At 46.2% G+C, this 16,260-nt stretch overlaps 1 protein-coding gene across 1 annotated transcript in view; it reads right to left on the bottom strand.

The window, feature by feature from the left end:
• Positions 1–16,260, bottom strand: part of LOC121568044 (arginyl-tRNA--protein transferase 1) — a 177,054-nt gene that overhangs the window by 79,749 nt on the left and 81,045 nt on the right. Inside the window, exon 8 of the mRNA XM_041878610.2 lies at positions 13,563–13,595. Within this exon, the coding sequence (XP_041734544.2) occupies positions 13,563–13,595 (33 nt within the window). The remainder of the gene's footprint in view (positions 1–13,562; positions 13,596–16,260) is intronic.

Here is a 16,260-nt window from a genome sequence, read left to right as displayed (position 1 = left end):
CTTTATTGATCATAAGTTACTTCCAAATGTCACCTCTTCTGAATATTTACCCATTGTAATTTCTGACCACAGACCTTTAGCCCTTGACATAGTCCTATCAGGACAAACTCGTACTCCTCTCTGGAGATTCAATTATTTTCTCCTGTCTGATGCAGACTTCTGTAACATTATCTCCACTTCTATTGATAATTTTCTTTTTTCAAATCAGATAAGCTCAACTTCACATTCTCTCTTATGGGAATCACTTAAGGCCTATCTTAGAGGATAAATTATTTATTATTCTACTCATTTAAACAAAACTCGGAAAGCTAAACAAGAAGAACTCTTAAGCCATCCTTGACTTAGACCATCAATATGCCTTGACGCCATCTACAGAGCTATATAAGCAATGCTTGAATTTACAATCTGAATTCAATCTCTTGTCCACTACAGATGCAGAACGGTTACTATTGCATTCACTTGGTATCTACTATGAACATGGCGACAGGGCAAGTCGTCTGCTCGCACTCCAATTAAAACGCAGCGCTGCTACCTGTCTGATTCCCCAAATTAAAGATGAATCTCATAGCTTGATATCTGACACTACAGGGATCAATGACACCTTCAAATATTTCTATTCCTCTCTGTATACGTCTAAATTTCCATCAGATACTGCCAATATGACAACATTTTGGGGTGAACTGGAGACTCTCACAGTTGAGGCTGAAACTGCAGATGACCTTGATTCTCCTCTCAACCTTGAAGAAGTTATTCAGTCTATCAAGTCAATGCAGAGCAGCAAAGCTCCAGGGCCTGATGGGTTTCCAACTGAGTTCTTTAACTATTTAGCAGTCTTCTGGCTTGGAGGTAGAATCTGTTTAGGAGCCTTTTGGTCTCAGACTTGGCGCTCCGGTACCGTTTGCCGTGCGGTAGCAGAGAGAACAGTATGACTTGGGTGGCTGGAGTGTTCCAAAATTTTTTAGGTCCTTTCTCTGACACCGCCTGGTCCTGGATGGCAGGGAGTTTGACCCCAGTGATGTACTGGGCTGTACGCACTACCCTCTGTAGCGCCTTGCGGTCGGATGACGAGCAGTTGCCATACCAAGCGGTGATGCAGTCAGTCAAGATGCTCTCAATTGTGCAGGTGTATAACTTTTTGAGGATCTGAGGGCCCATGACAACATTTTTCAGCCTCCTGAATGGGAAGAGGTGTTGTCGTGCCCTCTTGGTGACGGTGTTGGTGTGTTTCGTCCATGATAGGTCCTTAGAAATGTGGACACCGAGGAACTTGAAGCTCTCGACCCTCTACACTACAGCCCTGTCGATGTGAATGGGGGCGTGTTCGGCCCTCCGTTTCCTGTAGTCCACGATAAGCTCCTTTGTCTTGCCCACTTTGAGGGAGAGAACGTTGTCCTGGCACATCACTGCCAGGTCTCTGACCTCCTCCCTATAGGCGGTCTCATCGTTGTTGGTGATCAGGCCTACCACTGTCCTGTCATCGGCAAACATTTACATTTTTACATTTACATTTACGTCATTTAGCAGACGCTCTTATCCAGAGCGACTTACAAATTGGTGCATTCACCCTATAGCCAGTGGGATAACCACTTTACAACTTTTTTTTTTTTTTTGGGGGGTGGTTAGAAGGATTACTTTATCCTATCCCAGGTATTCCTTAAAGAGGTGGGTTTCATTTCAAATGTCTCCGGAAGGTGGTGAGTGACTCCGCTGTCCTGGCGTCGTGAGGGAGCTTGTTCCACCATTGGGGTGCCAGAGCAGCGAACAGTTTTGACTGGGCTGAGCGGGAACTATGCTTCCGCAGAGGAAGGGGAGCCAGCAGGCCAGAGGTGGATGAACGCAATGCCCTCGTTTGGGTGTAGGGACTGATGAGAGCCTGAAGGTACGGAGGTGCCGTTCCCCTCACTGCTCCATAGGCAAGCACCATGGTCTTGTAACGGATGCGAGCTTCAACTGGAAGCCAGTGGAGTGTGCGGAGGAGGGGGGTGACGTGAGAGAACTTGGGAAGGTTGAACACCAGACGGGCTGCGGCATTCTGGATGAGTTGTAGGGGTTTAATGGCACAGGCAGGGAGCCCAGCCAACAGCGAGTTGCAGTAATATGATGCAGTAATATGAATATAAACATGATGATGGTGTTGGAGTCGTGAGCGGCCACGCAGTCGTGGGTGAACAGGGAGTACAGAAGGGGACTAAGCACGCACGCCTCAGCGGCCCCCCCATGTTGAGGGTCAGCGTGGCGGATGTGTTGTTGCCTACCCTCACCACCTGGGGGCGGCCCGACAGGAAGTCCAGGATCCAGTTGCAGAGGGAGGTGTTCAGTCCCAGGGACATTAGCTTAGTGATGAGCTTGGAGGGCACTATGGTGTTGATCGCTGAGCTGCAGTCTATGAACAGCATTCTCACCTAGGCGTTCCTTTTGTCCAGGTGGGAAAGGGCAGTGTGGAGTGCAATAGAGATTGCGTCATCTGTGGATCTATTTGGGCAGATGGTGTTGATGTGAGCCATGACCAGCCTTTCAAAGCATTTCATGGCTACAGATGTGAGAGCTACGGGGTGGTAGTCATTTAGACAGGTTACCTTGGCGTACTTGGGCACAAGGACTATGGTGGTCTGCTTGAAACATGTAGGTATTACAGACTGGGTCAGGGAGAGGTTGAAATGTCAGTGAAGACACTTGATAGCTGGTCAGTGAATGTTCTGAGTACGCAACCTGGTAATCCGCCTTGTGAATCTTAACCTGTTTAAAGGTCTTACTCCCATCGGCTACGGAGAGCGTGATCACACAGTCGTCTGGAAGAGTTGGTGCTCTCATGCATGGTTCAGTGTTGCTTGCCTCGAAGCGAGCATAGAAGGCATTTAGCTCAGCTCGTCTGGTAGGCTTGCGTCACTGGGCAGCTCTCGGCTGGGTTTCCCTTTGTAATCTGTGATAGTTTGCAAGCCCTGACACAGTGAGGATTTGGAGTAGGATTCGATCAGAATCCTGTATTGACGCTTTGCTTGTTTGATGGTTCGTCGGAGGGCATAGCGGGATTTCTTATAAGCGTCTGGATTAGTGTCCCGCTCCTTGAAAGCGGCAGCTCTAGCCTTTAGCGTATGTACAAACTGTAATTGATCAAGTGACCGAATCGTATGAATCCCCTCTGTTAATGCTTTGACATTAGCAGGCCTGTTCTCGCACAGTGTGTGTCTGTGCATTGGAGCCCAGGCTGTTACCCAGGCCCCACACGTGTATTATGCACAGAGGTCTACAGTAGCCCCACCCGCTAATGGCTCCCAAATGTGGAGAGGGATCAGGCTGGGGGGGCTGTGTGTTCTAGCCACAGAAACACAGGGGAGAGGCCTTTTAATAAAATACCCTGCATGAGCAAAATTCTTCTCGCAAGGCAGGGGATGGAATGTGGCCAAGCTTTCTCCTGGATGAGTGTGTGTAATACAACTCCCATTTAATACATGACAGATTTTATTTCTCACCCATCTGCACACTGGGTTTTTCAATCAACTGCTTTATATCACACAGACTTCATACAGCTAGTGGGGCTGGGGGGCATATTAAGCCTGGGAAGGGGGGGTGTAGTCAAGTTGAAACAGGATCCCTCTCCGTCCCCGTGGCCCGGTTAGGCCCGGCAAAGACTCCACTCGTTATCGCAACACCGGTAGAGCTGCCAATGTTAATCCAACCATCCAACTTCCTGAAAACCCCCAAAATGCAGCTTGGCCACTGCCCAGCACCAACTGACACAATTAAACCTGTCTAAATATTAAACCAATCCTCTCCACCCACACTTGGGCCTCCAGGGGGGCCCCCGCCACTCCGTTGCTACCAGACCCAGCGGGCCACCACTACTGGGCTCCACATTCCTCCCGTACCCCCTCAGTGGAGCTGTTCTAAGTGGAGCTGGCAAAAAACAAAGGCTATGTCGCTCCAGCTCTGGGCTGCTTTGTTACTAAACACTTGCTGATTACCTGGGTGACACAACGGAGCATTTGAGATGGGGAGAGGGGTATCCATTCACTGTGTAGGCTAGAAAGTGACTGGTTAGTGTGTGTGTGTGTGTGGTGAGCTGAGATGAGAATGAGGGAGAGGACTAGCATGGGGCAGACATTAGTTTTGAGGCCTTTGAATGACTGGCAGGTGGGAGAGAGGGAGGCTGGGGTAAAATGGAGAGTGTTTAGCTGGGAGAGCAGTGGTGGAATTGGGGGGTCTGGTTGGTGACTGTACTAGCTACCTCTGGGGCCTCTAGCTGGCACCACATCTAGAGGCTGAGTGGGGCCTCTGAGCTGAGCAGCGGGAGGCGTGCAGCCTGTTACTTTCTTGGCACAGGCTCTCGCTGCAAACACTGGAGGCTTTGTCAGAGCCCAGTGTCATTTAGAAATTAGTAAGAAGTGAGAGCGTGAGTCTCCATATGTGTGGGAGAATGTGTGAGTACTTTTTCTTACCCACTCTGAGTAAGTCTGTCAGTGAATGGTTGAGTTTGTGTATTTACTCTTGGTATGTGTGCATGCTCTTTAGGGCTGTCCCCGACTAAAGGAAATCTTGGTCGACCGAGAGTCGTCCTGTTCTTTCGACCAATCGATTGGTCGAAATGTTTAAACTTATTTTCCATATATGTGTTTGAATAAAATTAACTACATTTGCACTGAGCTTGTCTGTGTCACGATCGTCGGGAACAGAGGAGGACCAAGGCGCAGCGTTGCAGGCAAACATACTCTTTATTTAGCGATTATACGACAAAATAAACAACCGATAACGTGACAGTTCACGGTCTAACACAAACCAACTAGAAACAGATACAAAAACACGCAGCACTACGGACAGTCGAAAAACAACACACAATCTAACCAATGCAAAACAGGGAACTTATAGGACACGTAATCAGACACAAACGGACACAGGTGTAAAAGACAGACCAAAGCAATCACACTAAGAAACATTCAACGGTGGCAGCTAGTACTCCGGGGACGGCGAACGCCGAAGCCTGCCCGAACAAGGGGGGGGTACTGTCACGGATTCTGCAGTGGGGTGAGAGTCTGGCGAGAACTAGGGAGGCCTGGTCCACGGGGAGGAGAGACACCCAGACATTTTTTAGGGGGGGGCTCACGACGTGGACGTCGGGGCAGCAGGAGGCCGCGATAGAGCGGTCCAGCGGGTTGGCAGAGGAGGCCGCCAGGTTACGGGGGCCACTGGTGTTAAAGGGGAAGGAAAGTGTGGAGGCACGGCGAGAGGTACTGGGGTGTGTTGTTCTGTCAAGGCTGAGGTGTATGATGTGTGGAAGTCAGGCGCAGGACACCGAAGCTTAGTCCAACAAAGTTTACTGTGAAAAACCACCAGGCAAGGATACAGTAAACGGCCTCAACAAAACAGAGGCGAGCAATACGCAAACTATGCGTATAACAAATAAACAAATAAACAGATACAAAAACACGCAGCACTACGGACAGGCGAAAAACAACACACAATCTAACCAATGCAAAACAGGGAACTTATAGGACACGTAATCAGACACAAACGGACACAGGTGTAAAAGACAGACCAAAGCAATCACACCAAGAAACATTCAACGGTGGCAGCTAGTACTCCGGGGACGGCGAACGCCGAAGCCTGCCCGAACTAGGAGGAGGAGCAGTCTCGGCAGAATCCGTGACAGTCTGATGCTTTAAGCACACTGTTTGATTAAATAATTAAGACACAGAAATGACTCAAGAAAGAGCCCAATGGTCACATTGTGTAATAAAAAATGACAGCAAGTGCCTGTGTGACTGGCACACGTTGTCTCGCTCCCTACTACAGCGAAAAGGCACCACAGCACAGCAAGTGTTTATTGTGCTGCCTGTGCTGAAGCTGCAGCACCATTTCAGCGATTTAGTTCCTTACTTGTTTCTGACTGAAAAGTTCTGTTACCGAAAAACATTCCCTATTCCCTCAACCCTTGATCTCTTTACGTGAAACATGTAAGCATCATATGCATGTGACCAATAGGGCCTGACCTATAGCCTATCATAATCACATCAATAAATTGGTTATAACAAACTCCGAACACAGTAACACGTGACAGGAAAATGGATGCAGAGGACGTGAAAAAGAAACTCGAAACGGGCTAATGTTTATTGGTTGCTCAGGAGGGAAAGGGGAATTCAGATCTGTGGAAGACATTTGACTTAGTTGTGGAAACTACTGGAGATCAAGAAAAAGGAGGGTATAGGAGCAAGCGTTGCGTGAGTATTGTGTGGTAAACAGTTGCTGTTAGATTACAATTATTTTTTCGGACTATTTACAACAGTGTAAACACTAAATAAATAAGTGTACCAGAGTCTGTTCTAACAAACAAACACTATATAAAGCCTTTATTAAAGCAGACTAAAAACAGTTGCATTCATTCGTGAATTGCGGTTTATTTATTGTTTAGGCTAATTATTCAAAGCTCCCTTTGTTATTTAATTTTAAAACTAAAATGCTTGATTGATAAAATGCTTCAAAGCATCAAATACATTTACATTACATTTTAGTCATTTAGCAGACGCTCTTATCCAGAGCGACTTACAGTTAGTGAATACATTGTTTTTTTGTTGTTGTTTTTTTTACTGGCCCCCCGTGGGAATCGAACCCACAACCCTGGCGTTGCAAACGCCATGCTCTATCAACTGAGCTACATCCCTGCCGGCCATTCCCTCCCCTACCCTGGACGACGCTGGGCCAATTGTGCGCCGCCCATGAGCCTGGATTCGAACCAGGATCTCTAGTGGCACAGTTAGCACTGCGATGCAGTGCCTTAGACCACTGCGCCACTCAGGCGTGATGGCATGAACAAATAAATGAATGAATGAATGATACAGTAGCCTATGTTGAAATATAGGCCCAAGTAAGTTTCGGTATTAAGACTAAACAGGACGCGCTCTTAGGCCTACAGCTCGATGGTGGTTATACAAAGCTACTATAATGATGATCATAATAATAATTGTAATAACAAGGACATCAAGAAAAAGGGTATAGGAGCGAGAGCTGCCTACATTTTATGTGTGAAAAAACAGGTGCTGTTAGATTACAATATTTTTCTGCCTGTTTGTAACAGTGTAAATGCTAAATAAATAAGTCATACCAGTCTGTTCTAACGAGAAAAAAATTGTAAACGCCTTTATTACACCATAGCAAAGATTAAAAACAGCTGAATCTGTGAAATAGCTCAATCCCAATATGTTGGTTAACTTTGTTATTATGCACAAAGCAACATAGGGAAAGGCTCCAATTCTACGGCGCAATGAAGATTGTGTTTCAGAACCGCGGACAGCAACCGTATCCAACACGGGAGAAGCACATTTGTTATAAAATAATATTAGATTTATTAGTTGCACCATTATTTTGACATAATATAACCATATACAATTTCAGTATCACATGTCTTAGAGTGACTGACTGTGCCATCCAGTGGCCTCCGCAACGGATTAGTCCACTGCACTGAGGCCGGTGCGAATCAGACAGGTGTCTTGTGCACCATATTTAGAAAAATTGTCCACTAAATGAGGTCAGCCCTAACGCTCATACACGTGTGTTAGCACTTGCACGTGTGTGTTCGCACATGAGTGTGTTTATGCAGCAGAGACCTGTTAGAGGCAGATCTTGCCTCACTCTGCTCGTCAACTCCCAGAACAGCGTAATGGCTGTGTCCTTGCCACTGTGACAACAACCAAAACATTCTCCACGGCTAAATGCTAAACTGCCTCTGAGCCCTCAAAAGGGGCCTAAATCACTTTCAGATGGGCCTCCAAACTCTCCCTTTCCTCTTCTCCCCCTCGCTCTCCCCCTCTCCTCTCTAGGTCTAGTGGGGAGTAAAACTGTGATGGCTCAATTCAATGAAACATGCATTGCAGTATTGATCCAGTAGCCTTTTTGCTCATGGTCAAACAAAATCTCAGACTGGTCTTGGGTACTGTATAAAAACCTACAACTACTACCAGGTAGACTCCCCTCACAGGTATACTTTAACTTTTTGGAATACGAAGTGTGTGTGTGCGAGGGGTGATGTTTGATCAAATTCCAGCCTGAGTGCTCATTGAGTCTATAGAGGCTCTGTGGCCAAAGTGGAGCAGGTCAGTGACTGGCATTGACATTCCTTAGGGTGCTGCTTATGTTTTGGTCTGGGAGAGAGAAGAGAAATCTGGGCACACACACAGTACCAGTCCTCAGAGTTGTTTAACTATCAGTCCTCTACTAGTTCTCAAGTCTTTGAGGAGTAGAGAATTCACAGAGAGCAGAACCACATGCTATTTTGGATGTCATGATATTAATGTAGATAATATTATGTTAAGTAGACTGATCAGGAGCAGGAGAATAATTTCATTCACTTAAACCCCCCCCCACACATAAACACAAACAAACACACGGCGAGGCCTGCAGGCAGGCAGGTCGTTTGATGAGCACTCAGTAACGGCTCGTTTGAGCTGATGAGGAAACAACGACGGCTGATTACTACCTACATCTGTCTCCTGTAGCTCAGTTGGTAGAGCATGGCGCTTGCAACGCCAGGGTTGTGGGTTTGATTCCCACGGGGGGCCAGTATGAAACATTTATGCACTCACTAACTGTAAGTCGCTCTGGATAAGAGCGACTGCTAAATGACTCAAATGTAAATGTCTTGCAAGCCAGACTCCTCACGACATGCCGTTCCACACACTGCTCTGTGCTGGACTGTACACACACACACACACACACACACACACACACACAGAATTAAACTGTTCACTAGCCCACTATAACATAGAGCACACACACAATCTAGATCGGATGTGTGTGGCTCACTTGAGTACAGTAGGCATTTGAGATGTGTGTTGTATATTTTGGTGCGTCATGTGGACAATGTGGGTCTGTGTCAAAATGACACACACACCCAAAGAAGTGCAGAATGAACTTATACAAAAGTATAATTCTCCCAGATGTGTGTGTGTGTGTATTCTGTTTCATCTACCGCTTTGACTGTTCAACCTGAGGGGGATGCAAACAAAAACAGGAGGTGCCTGTCCGTGACTTCGTTTGCAGTTAACTGTGCACTAGCTGCTGGCTCGCATGCTGACCTGATTTCCTCTGCCTGTGACAACTTCGGCTTCACAATCGGTACAAAGAACACCAAAGTTATGTACCAACCTGCCCCCGGTAATCCTTACGTGGACCCAACCATCTCTGTGAAATATAAAAAACTGTCAGCTGTGGACAAATTCACCTACCTTGGTAGCACAATGTCCTGTGCTGTTCACATAGATGAAACAAACATCAGGATTGCCAAGGCTAGTGCAGCCTATGGTTGTCTGCGAGATTCGGTGTGGAAAAAGACAGGCATCAAACTGAAGGTTTACCAGGCAGCCATATTACCGACCCTTTCTTATGGTTGCGAAACCTGGACAGTCTATCAACGCCATGCCATGAAACTAAATCACTTTCACATGAACTGTTTGAGGAAGCTCCTGAGGATCAAGCGGCAGGACAGAATCCCAGACACTGACTTCCTCAGCCGTACCGACATGATGAGCATTTCCACACTGCTTATGAAAGTACAGCTCAGATGGGTGGGCCATGTAACCAGGATGCCTGCTACCAGTCTCCCTAAGTAGATCTTCTTTGGAGTGTTGAAGAATGGGAAGTGAGCAAAAGGTGGAACGAAGAAACGCTTTAAAGACATCCTGAAGGACTCCCTTAAGAGCTTTAACATCGATCCAAGGTAATGGGAAAGCCTCATTCATGGTCGTCCCACCTAGCGGAATCTCATCCGGATTGGCGCTACCACCTCTGAAACCAGCAGGACCAAACATGCCATGGTGAAGAGACACAACAATATTAATAGAGCCGTCCCCAAGGAGACTCTTACCAAGATATCATGTCCAGTGTGCCATCAGCCATCTGCGCACTCACTGTACCCCAGACTCATCCCAGTGAATCGTGTCATGGTCATCATCAACCTATGATGGACGAACAAGGAAGGAAGGAAGGTGTGTGTGTGTACACGTTTACCATTGCTGCTGACTCAGTAGTGTGACGTAAGCCAAACCTCTGGGAAGCGGAGGTGTGTGTGTGTGTGTGTGTGTGTACACGTGGTGGGGGTTGGTGAGGGCGAGGCCTGAGGTCCATAAAAAGCAGACGACTAATTAGCCAACACCCCTGTTAATGAGCCTGTTACCCCAGTGGATAGACACATCAGGGCCTATAAAAAAAACAGAGGAAAATAGAAACAGAACCAGAGAGAGGGTGAACCCAACTCAGACCAGACTTGGGTCCTATTCATTAGTGCAAAACGTAGCAAAATGTTTTGCAACGGAAAACAAAAGCGAGCATTTCTTATTGCACAAGATCAGTTAGTCCCTCCCAGTGTCACTCTGTTTACATTTACATTTTAGTCATTTAGCAGACGCTCTTATCCAGAGCGACTTACAGTTAGTGAATGCATGTTTTATTTTTTGTTGTTTTTTTCATACTGGCCCCCCGTGGGAAACGAACCCACATCCCTGCCGGCCAAACCCTCCCCTACCTTGGACGACGCTGAACCAATTGTGCGCCGCCCATGGGTCTCCCGGTCGCTGCCAGCTGCGACAGAGCCTGGACTCGAACCAGGATCTCTAGTGGCACAGCTAGCACTGCGATGCAGTGCCTTAGACTACTGCGCCACTCTGTGCTTAATACAGACGCTCTTATCCAGAGTGACTTACATGAGCAATTAGGGTTAAGTGCCTTGCTCAAGGGCACAGACAGGTTTTTCACCTAGTCGGCTCGGGGATTTAAACCAGCGACTTTTCGGTTACTGGCTGAACGCTCTGAACCGCTAGGCTACCTGCCGCCCACCTGTAGCATACCTAAGGCTGTGACGTTAATGGAATTGTGGATGACTTATTGGTCAGCCAAATGACCGCGGTCACAGTTACAATCGTTCAAATAGCAAAAATAACCAAATGTTCTCCTCTCCTCTGCTCCTGACCTCATGTGCTGCTACTGCAGGTAGGGGGGCATTGCCTAGGCAACCGAAGACTCGTTTGCTACTCCTTGCTCGTTTCAGCAAGGAGCAACAAAGTTTCATCACGTTGTAAAGAGTCCATGTTACCGCAGAAAAGGACTCAAATCGCACGAATGCCCGGCTGTCCCGTCTTTAGTCACCTGTTTGTTCTACACAAACAAAAATTTAAAATAATCATCCATAATCGTCGGTTACACGATTATACGGTAATTGTGCCAGCCCTAACCATACCAGCAGTGGAATCATCCAAAGCTGTGTGACAAACAATCTGAACATCTGCATTGCTCACTGTATAAATAATCCCCAGCTTTTGTGTGCCAACACGCGGTAATGGAGGTACTTTTAGGTAGGGGTGTATCGTGCTGCTCAGAGCTGGGCTGCATCCCAAATGACACCCTATTGTTTGTTTGTGTAGTGCACTACTTTTGACCAGGGCCTATAGTATGTATGCAGTGCACTATATAGGAAATAGGGTACCATTTAGAACTCAACCCTGGTGTGTTTGTTTACACTATGCAGGCGCTCTGCTGAGTCCACACACACAAACATGGAGGAGCAGATTACAGCTGATGCTAATTAGCCTTAGATTGTTTCAGCACGAAGGCCCTTTAATTGTGGTGCGATGGGATAAACACAAAAACAAACAACTAGACTACAAGAGCCCCGATTAACCTCAATATCCGTGTGTGTGTGTGTGTGTGTGTGTGTGTGTGTGTGTGTGTGTGTGTGTGTGTATGTATGTATGTATGTATGTATGTATGTATGTGGTGCGGGGGGGGATATTTTGAGGGTAAACCTTGAGTGTGTATCATTTTTTGTTGAAATGGCCACTTGCATATGTATATACTGTATAGGGATGCATGTAGTGTGTGTGTGTAAATGAGATGGGGGGGGGAGCAGCCTGAGAAGAAGTGGTGTCCCCATAGGAACAAAGCCCGTGTAATTCAGTGCGTCTGGACGCCAGCCTTGAGGTGATAAAAGCTTGTTTCTCATAAAGGCTAACGATCTTCATTAAGAGAGGCTGGAGGGGGACCACAGGGCATTGAAGGTGACGCAGTGTGTGCATCTCCATCCTTCTAACCCATTAAAATAGCTATTTTAAAGTCCCATCCCATCTGTAATTGCCCTGACCTTAACAGTTCCAGTGCATTTCCTGATCTCAACAGATGGCCTGCTCTGTGCCATCTAGTCATGTCTGGTCCTTGTATCTTGTATTTGTTCGCTGTGTCTGTGGAGGGTTGGAACGAGTCCCCTTGAGTGTCTTGAACCCATACATACTGTACAGCCATAGACCACAGAGATACAGCATTCATGAAATCAGCCATTTAATTTCAGTCCCAATGAAACAGCAACATTCTCCAACTAACCCTCAACTGCTCCTCAAACAAGGTAGCACCCAACTCTGAGCTTTGTGCCAATTCTCCTAGTCTCTCTCTCTCAACTTTCTTATGGCTAGCTAGTGCAAGACTTTCAGTATGGCTCATGAGACTTGGGCAGTGGGCACTTGAACCAGCTGTTTCTTTAAAGGATGCCTACCACATTACACATCTGTACCAGTATCAGCCTCAACAAACACAAATGTAGACACACAAGGCAGAGTAGCAGCCTGACTGTGCCTTGGTACAGCCGGAAAATGGATCGGATCAAGGCCTGTTCTTCAGTACCGTCACACACAGACCCCAATCTGGACACCACATTTCCCTCTACTCCATTTCAACTCTCCAAGAGAAGCTAAGTAAAACCAATCCAAAAATAAACAATACCCGCTTCCTGAGTCCATCCCCCAGAGTCCCTTGTCCAGCTGGAGGGCTCTCATAGAGAAAGTACAAGGGACTAGGGGGGGGGGGGGTGCGCGTGTGCGTGCATGCATGGCTGCATGTGTGCTTGTACCAACACACGGACCACATGTGTTACTACATTTAACCGTTTGAATCTCTATTAATGTATAATGCTTCTAATAATAACTAGGTCAGGAATGTGTAATATAATAACAGGAGAGTGCTTGCATTCAAAGCTAGCTACTACTGTATAATTGATTCATTAATGGATCCTGTACATTCTAAAATCAAAACGTTTAAATGTAATGATATTGAAATGTCTCGATCAAGTGCCATTCTGTGACTTTGGCTAATACGCCTTGTTTTTTTGCCGTGGTATCGTTTTGTTAGAATGAGTATGAGAGAGTGGATGTATGAATGTTTACTGTTGTGTTTATCCTTTATTGTACTGGTCAGTAGATAAATCAGTATGATAATCCCTATTTCATCAACTTACAGTTACAGGCATACTTTCATCAGTACACCCTGATCTGTTATTCTTAAGTAGTTGTATGAATGGGAGTTATGTGATGTAATTATCTTGCGTTATCATTTTGTTCTCCCTCTCTCTCCTCCCTCTATCCCTGATCACCGGTGACAAGCTGCACCGCTGACCAGTGGAAATGGTATATAGTGGAGTGCTATGGGGTGGGGCTTCAAGTATCCTGGGTTCTGGGCCTGGGAGAACTTATATGAAGGCATCTCCGCGAGGTCCTGCGATTCCTTTCATAGATACGGTCCAGGGCAGGGGTACATACCTCAAGTGGCGAGTCACAGAGAAATCTCCTGAACTGTAGAGGAGGGGGTGGGGGGAGGGGGGGGTGAGCAGCCAGAGAGAAAAATACATGGTTAGTTATGACGGTTACTTACTCTCTACAGGCCACAAATGTTTAATGAAAACCATACATTGCCCCAGTAACTGTCTCTTATAGTGTAACATTCCCATTCCTGTGCTTAAGGTGTAATATATCAAATGGAGAGTAAATTCAATATGCCATAGAGGGGAAGACCGTGTTTTCACAAATGGAAACATTAATCATGAGGTTCATACACTGACAGGTTTATATTTGGACATAAAACAATTGTTATTAAACTGACATAAAAAATATATTAACTGATAAGATAACTCCTCCCATGTGGCCCTTCAGTCTAATAATGACAATGAGAGGTCACTAGGGCAGTAATGTAAAACCAACAGATGAGTTCATACCGTAGGCCTATATGGCAGCTTCTTGCACCCCATGCACACACAACTGTACACACACACGTACGCGCACACACACACACACACACACACACTAAGATTCTAACCCCCACCCCAGACATATACACACAGATCAACTACACCAGGACTGCCCAACCCTGTTCCTGGAGAGCTACCGTCCTGTAGATTTTTGCTCTATCCCTAATCTAGCACACTTGAATCTAATAATTAGCAGGTTGATACGATGAATCAGGTTAGTAACACCTGGGGTTGGAGCGAAAACCTACAGGAGGGTAGCTCTCCAGGAACAGGGTTGGGCAACCCTGAACTACACACTCACTAACCCCACACTTCTAATCGGGTGCAAATTAGTTTTGTGTTTCACAAGGAAGCAAGTTGTGCCATTCATTTCTGGGGTAACTGAACAAAAAATATAAACGCAACATGTAAAGTGTTGGTGCCATGTTTCATGAGCTGAAATAAAGGATCCAAGAAATGTTTCATACGCACAAAAAGCGTAATTCTCCCGTATTTTGCGCACACATTTATTTACATCCCTGTTAGCGAGCGTTTCTCCTTTGCCAAGATAGTCCATCCACCTGACAAGTGTGGCATATCAAGAAGCGGATTAAACAGCATAATCATTACACAGGTGCACCTTTTGCTGGGGACAATAAAAGGTCACTAAAAAGTACAGTTTTGTCACACAACACCACAGATGTCTCAAGTTGAGGGAGCGTACAATTGGCATGCTGACTGCAGGAATGTCCACCAGAGCTGTTGCTAGAGAATTGAATGTTAATTTCTCTACCATAAGCTGCCTCCAACGTCGTTTTAGAGAATTTGGTAGTACGTCCAACCGGCCTCACAACCGCAGATCACGTATAACCACATCAGCCCAGGACTTCCACATCCGGTTTCTTCACCTGCGGGATTGTCTGAGACCACCCACCCGGACAGCTGATGAAACTGTGGGTTTGCGGAACCGAAGAATTTCTACACAAACTGTCAGAAACCGTCTCAGAGATGCTCATCTCCGTACTCCTCGTCCTCACCAGGGTCTTGACCTGACTTCAATTCCGTGTCGTAACAGACTTCAGTGGGCAAATGCTCACCTTCGATGGCCACTGGCACGCTGGAGAAGTGAGCTCTTCACGGATGAATCCCGGTTTCAACTATACCGGGCTGATGGCAGACAGCGTGTATAGCGTTGTGTGGGCGAGTGGGTTGGCTGATGTCAACGTTGTGAACAGAGTACCCCATGGTGGCGGCGGTGTTAAGGTATGGGCAGACATAAGCTACAGACAACAAACACAATTGCCATTTATAGATGGAAATTTGAATGCACAGAAACACCGTGATGAGATCCTGAGGCCCATTGTCGTGCTATTCATCCGCCTCCATCACCTCATACACAATTCCAGGAAGCTGAAAATGTCCCAGTTCTTCCATGGCCTGCATACTCACCGGACATGTCACCCATTGAGCATGTTTGAGATGTTCTGGATCGACGTGTACAACAGCGTGTTCCAGTTCCCGAGTGGGACAACATTCCACAGGACACAATCAACAGCCTGATCAACTCAATGCGAAGGAGATGTGTCATGACTGAATTCCTTATATGAACAGTAACTCAGTAAAATCATTGAAATTATTGCATGTTGCGTTTGTATTTTTGTTAAGTGTAACTACATATACATAACATAATAGTAATAATTTATTTGAATGGTACATCTCTTATGACAAACTGGGTAAATCAAGGCCTATTCACAATACAGGTGAATGCATATTCAATAGGAGTGTGTACATGCATTGAGTTAATGAGCTTGTTTTGGCTGATTTCATGAGGCTATAGATGAAAAACCTTTTTGAGACTTATTTTACTGATCAACATTAGCATAGAAGAAGCCATCTCTTTTATAAAAGTGCGCGCTGTCTCTAAGACCCATGACATTCACACAGTCATTTCGAGGATCGAGCAAAGATGATCTTGACTGGGAGAGACGTGAGGCGGGGGAGACGAAGTGAATGAAAAGTGTTTGGTGACAATCAGCTTTGAAATTGTTGCATGTTGGATTTATATTTTGGTTCCACTCTCTTTGCTAAGGAGGAGGGGGAGTGGTTATACAGCGAAACAAACACACGAGACAGAGGTTCCAGACTGACCTCAGACAGAGCAGAGGGGGGTATGAAATAACATAACACAGCCATAAAACAGGAAGTATTTGTGTGCTGCTCTGTAAAAGGCTATT

This window comes from Coregonus clupeaformis, chromosome 1 (genome assembly GCF_020615455.1).
Source record: "Coregonus clupeaformis isolate EN_2021a chromosome 1, ASM2061545v1, whole genome shotgun sequence".
In the NCBI taxonomy this organism is placed as follows: Eukaryota; Metazoa; Chordata; class Actinopteri; order Salmoniformes; family Salmonidae; genus Coregonus; species Coregonus clupeaformis.
Note: the sequence above shows the minus strand (reverse complement) of the source record. Positions and strands in the feature narration are given on the sequence as shown.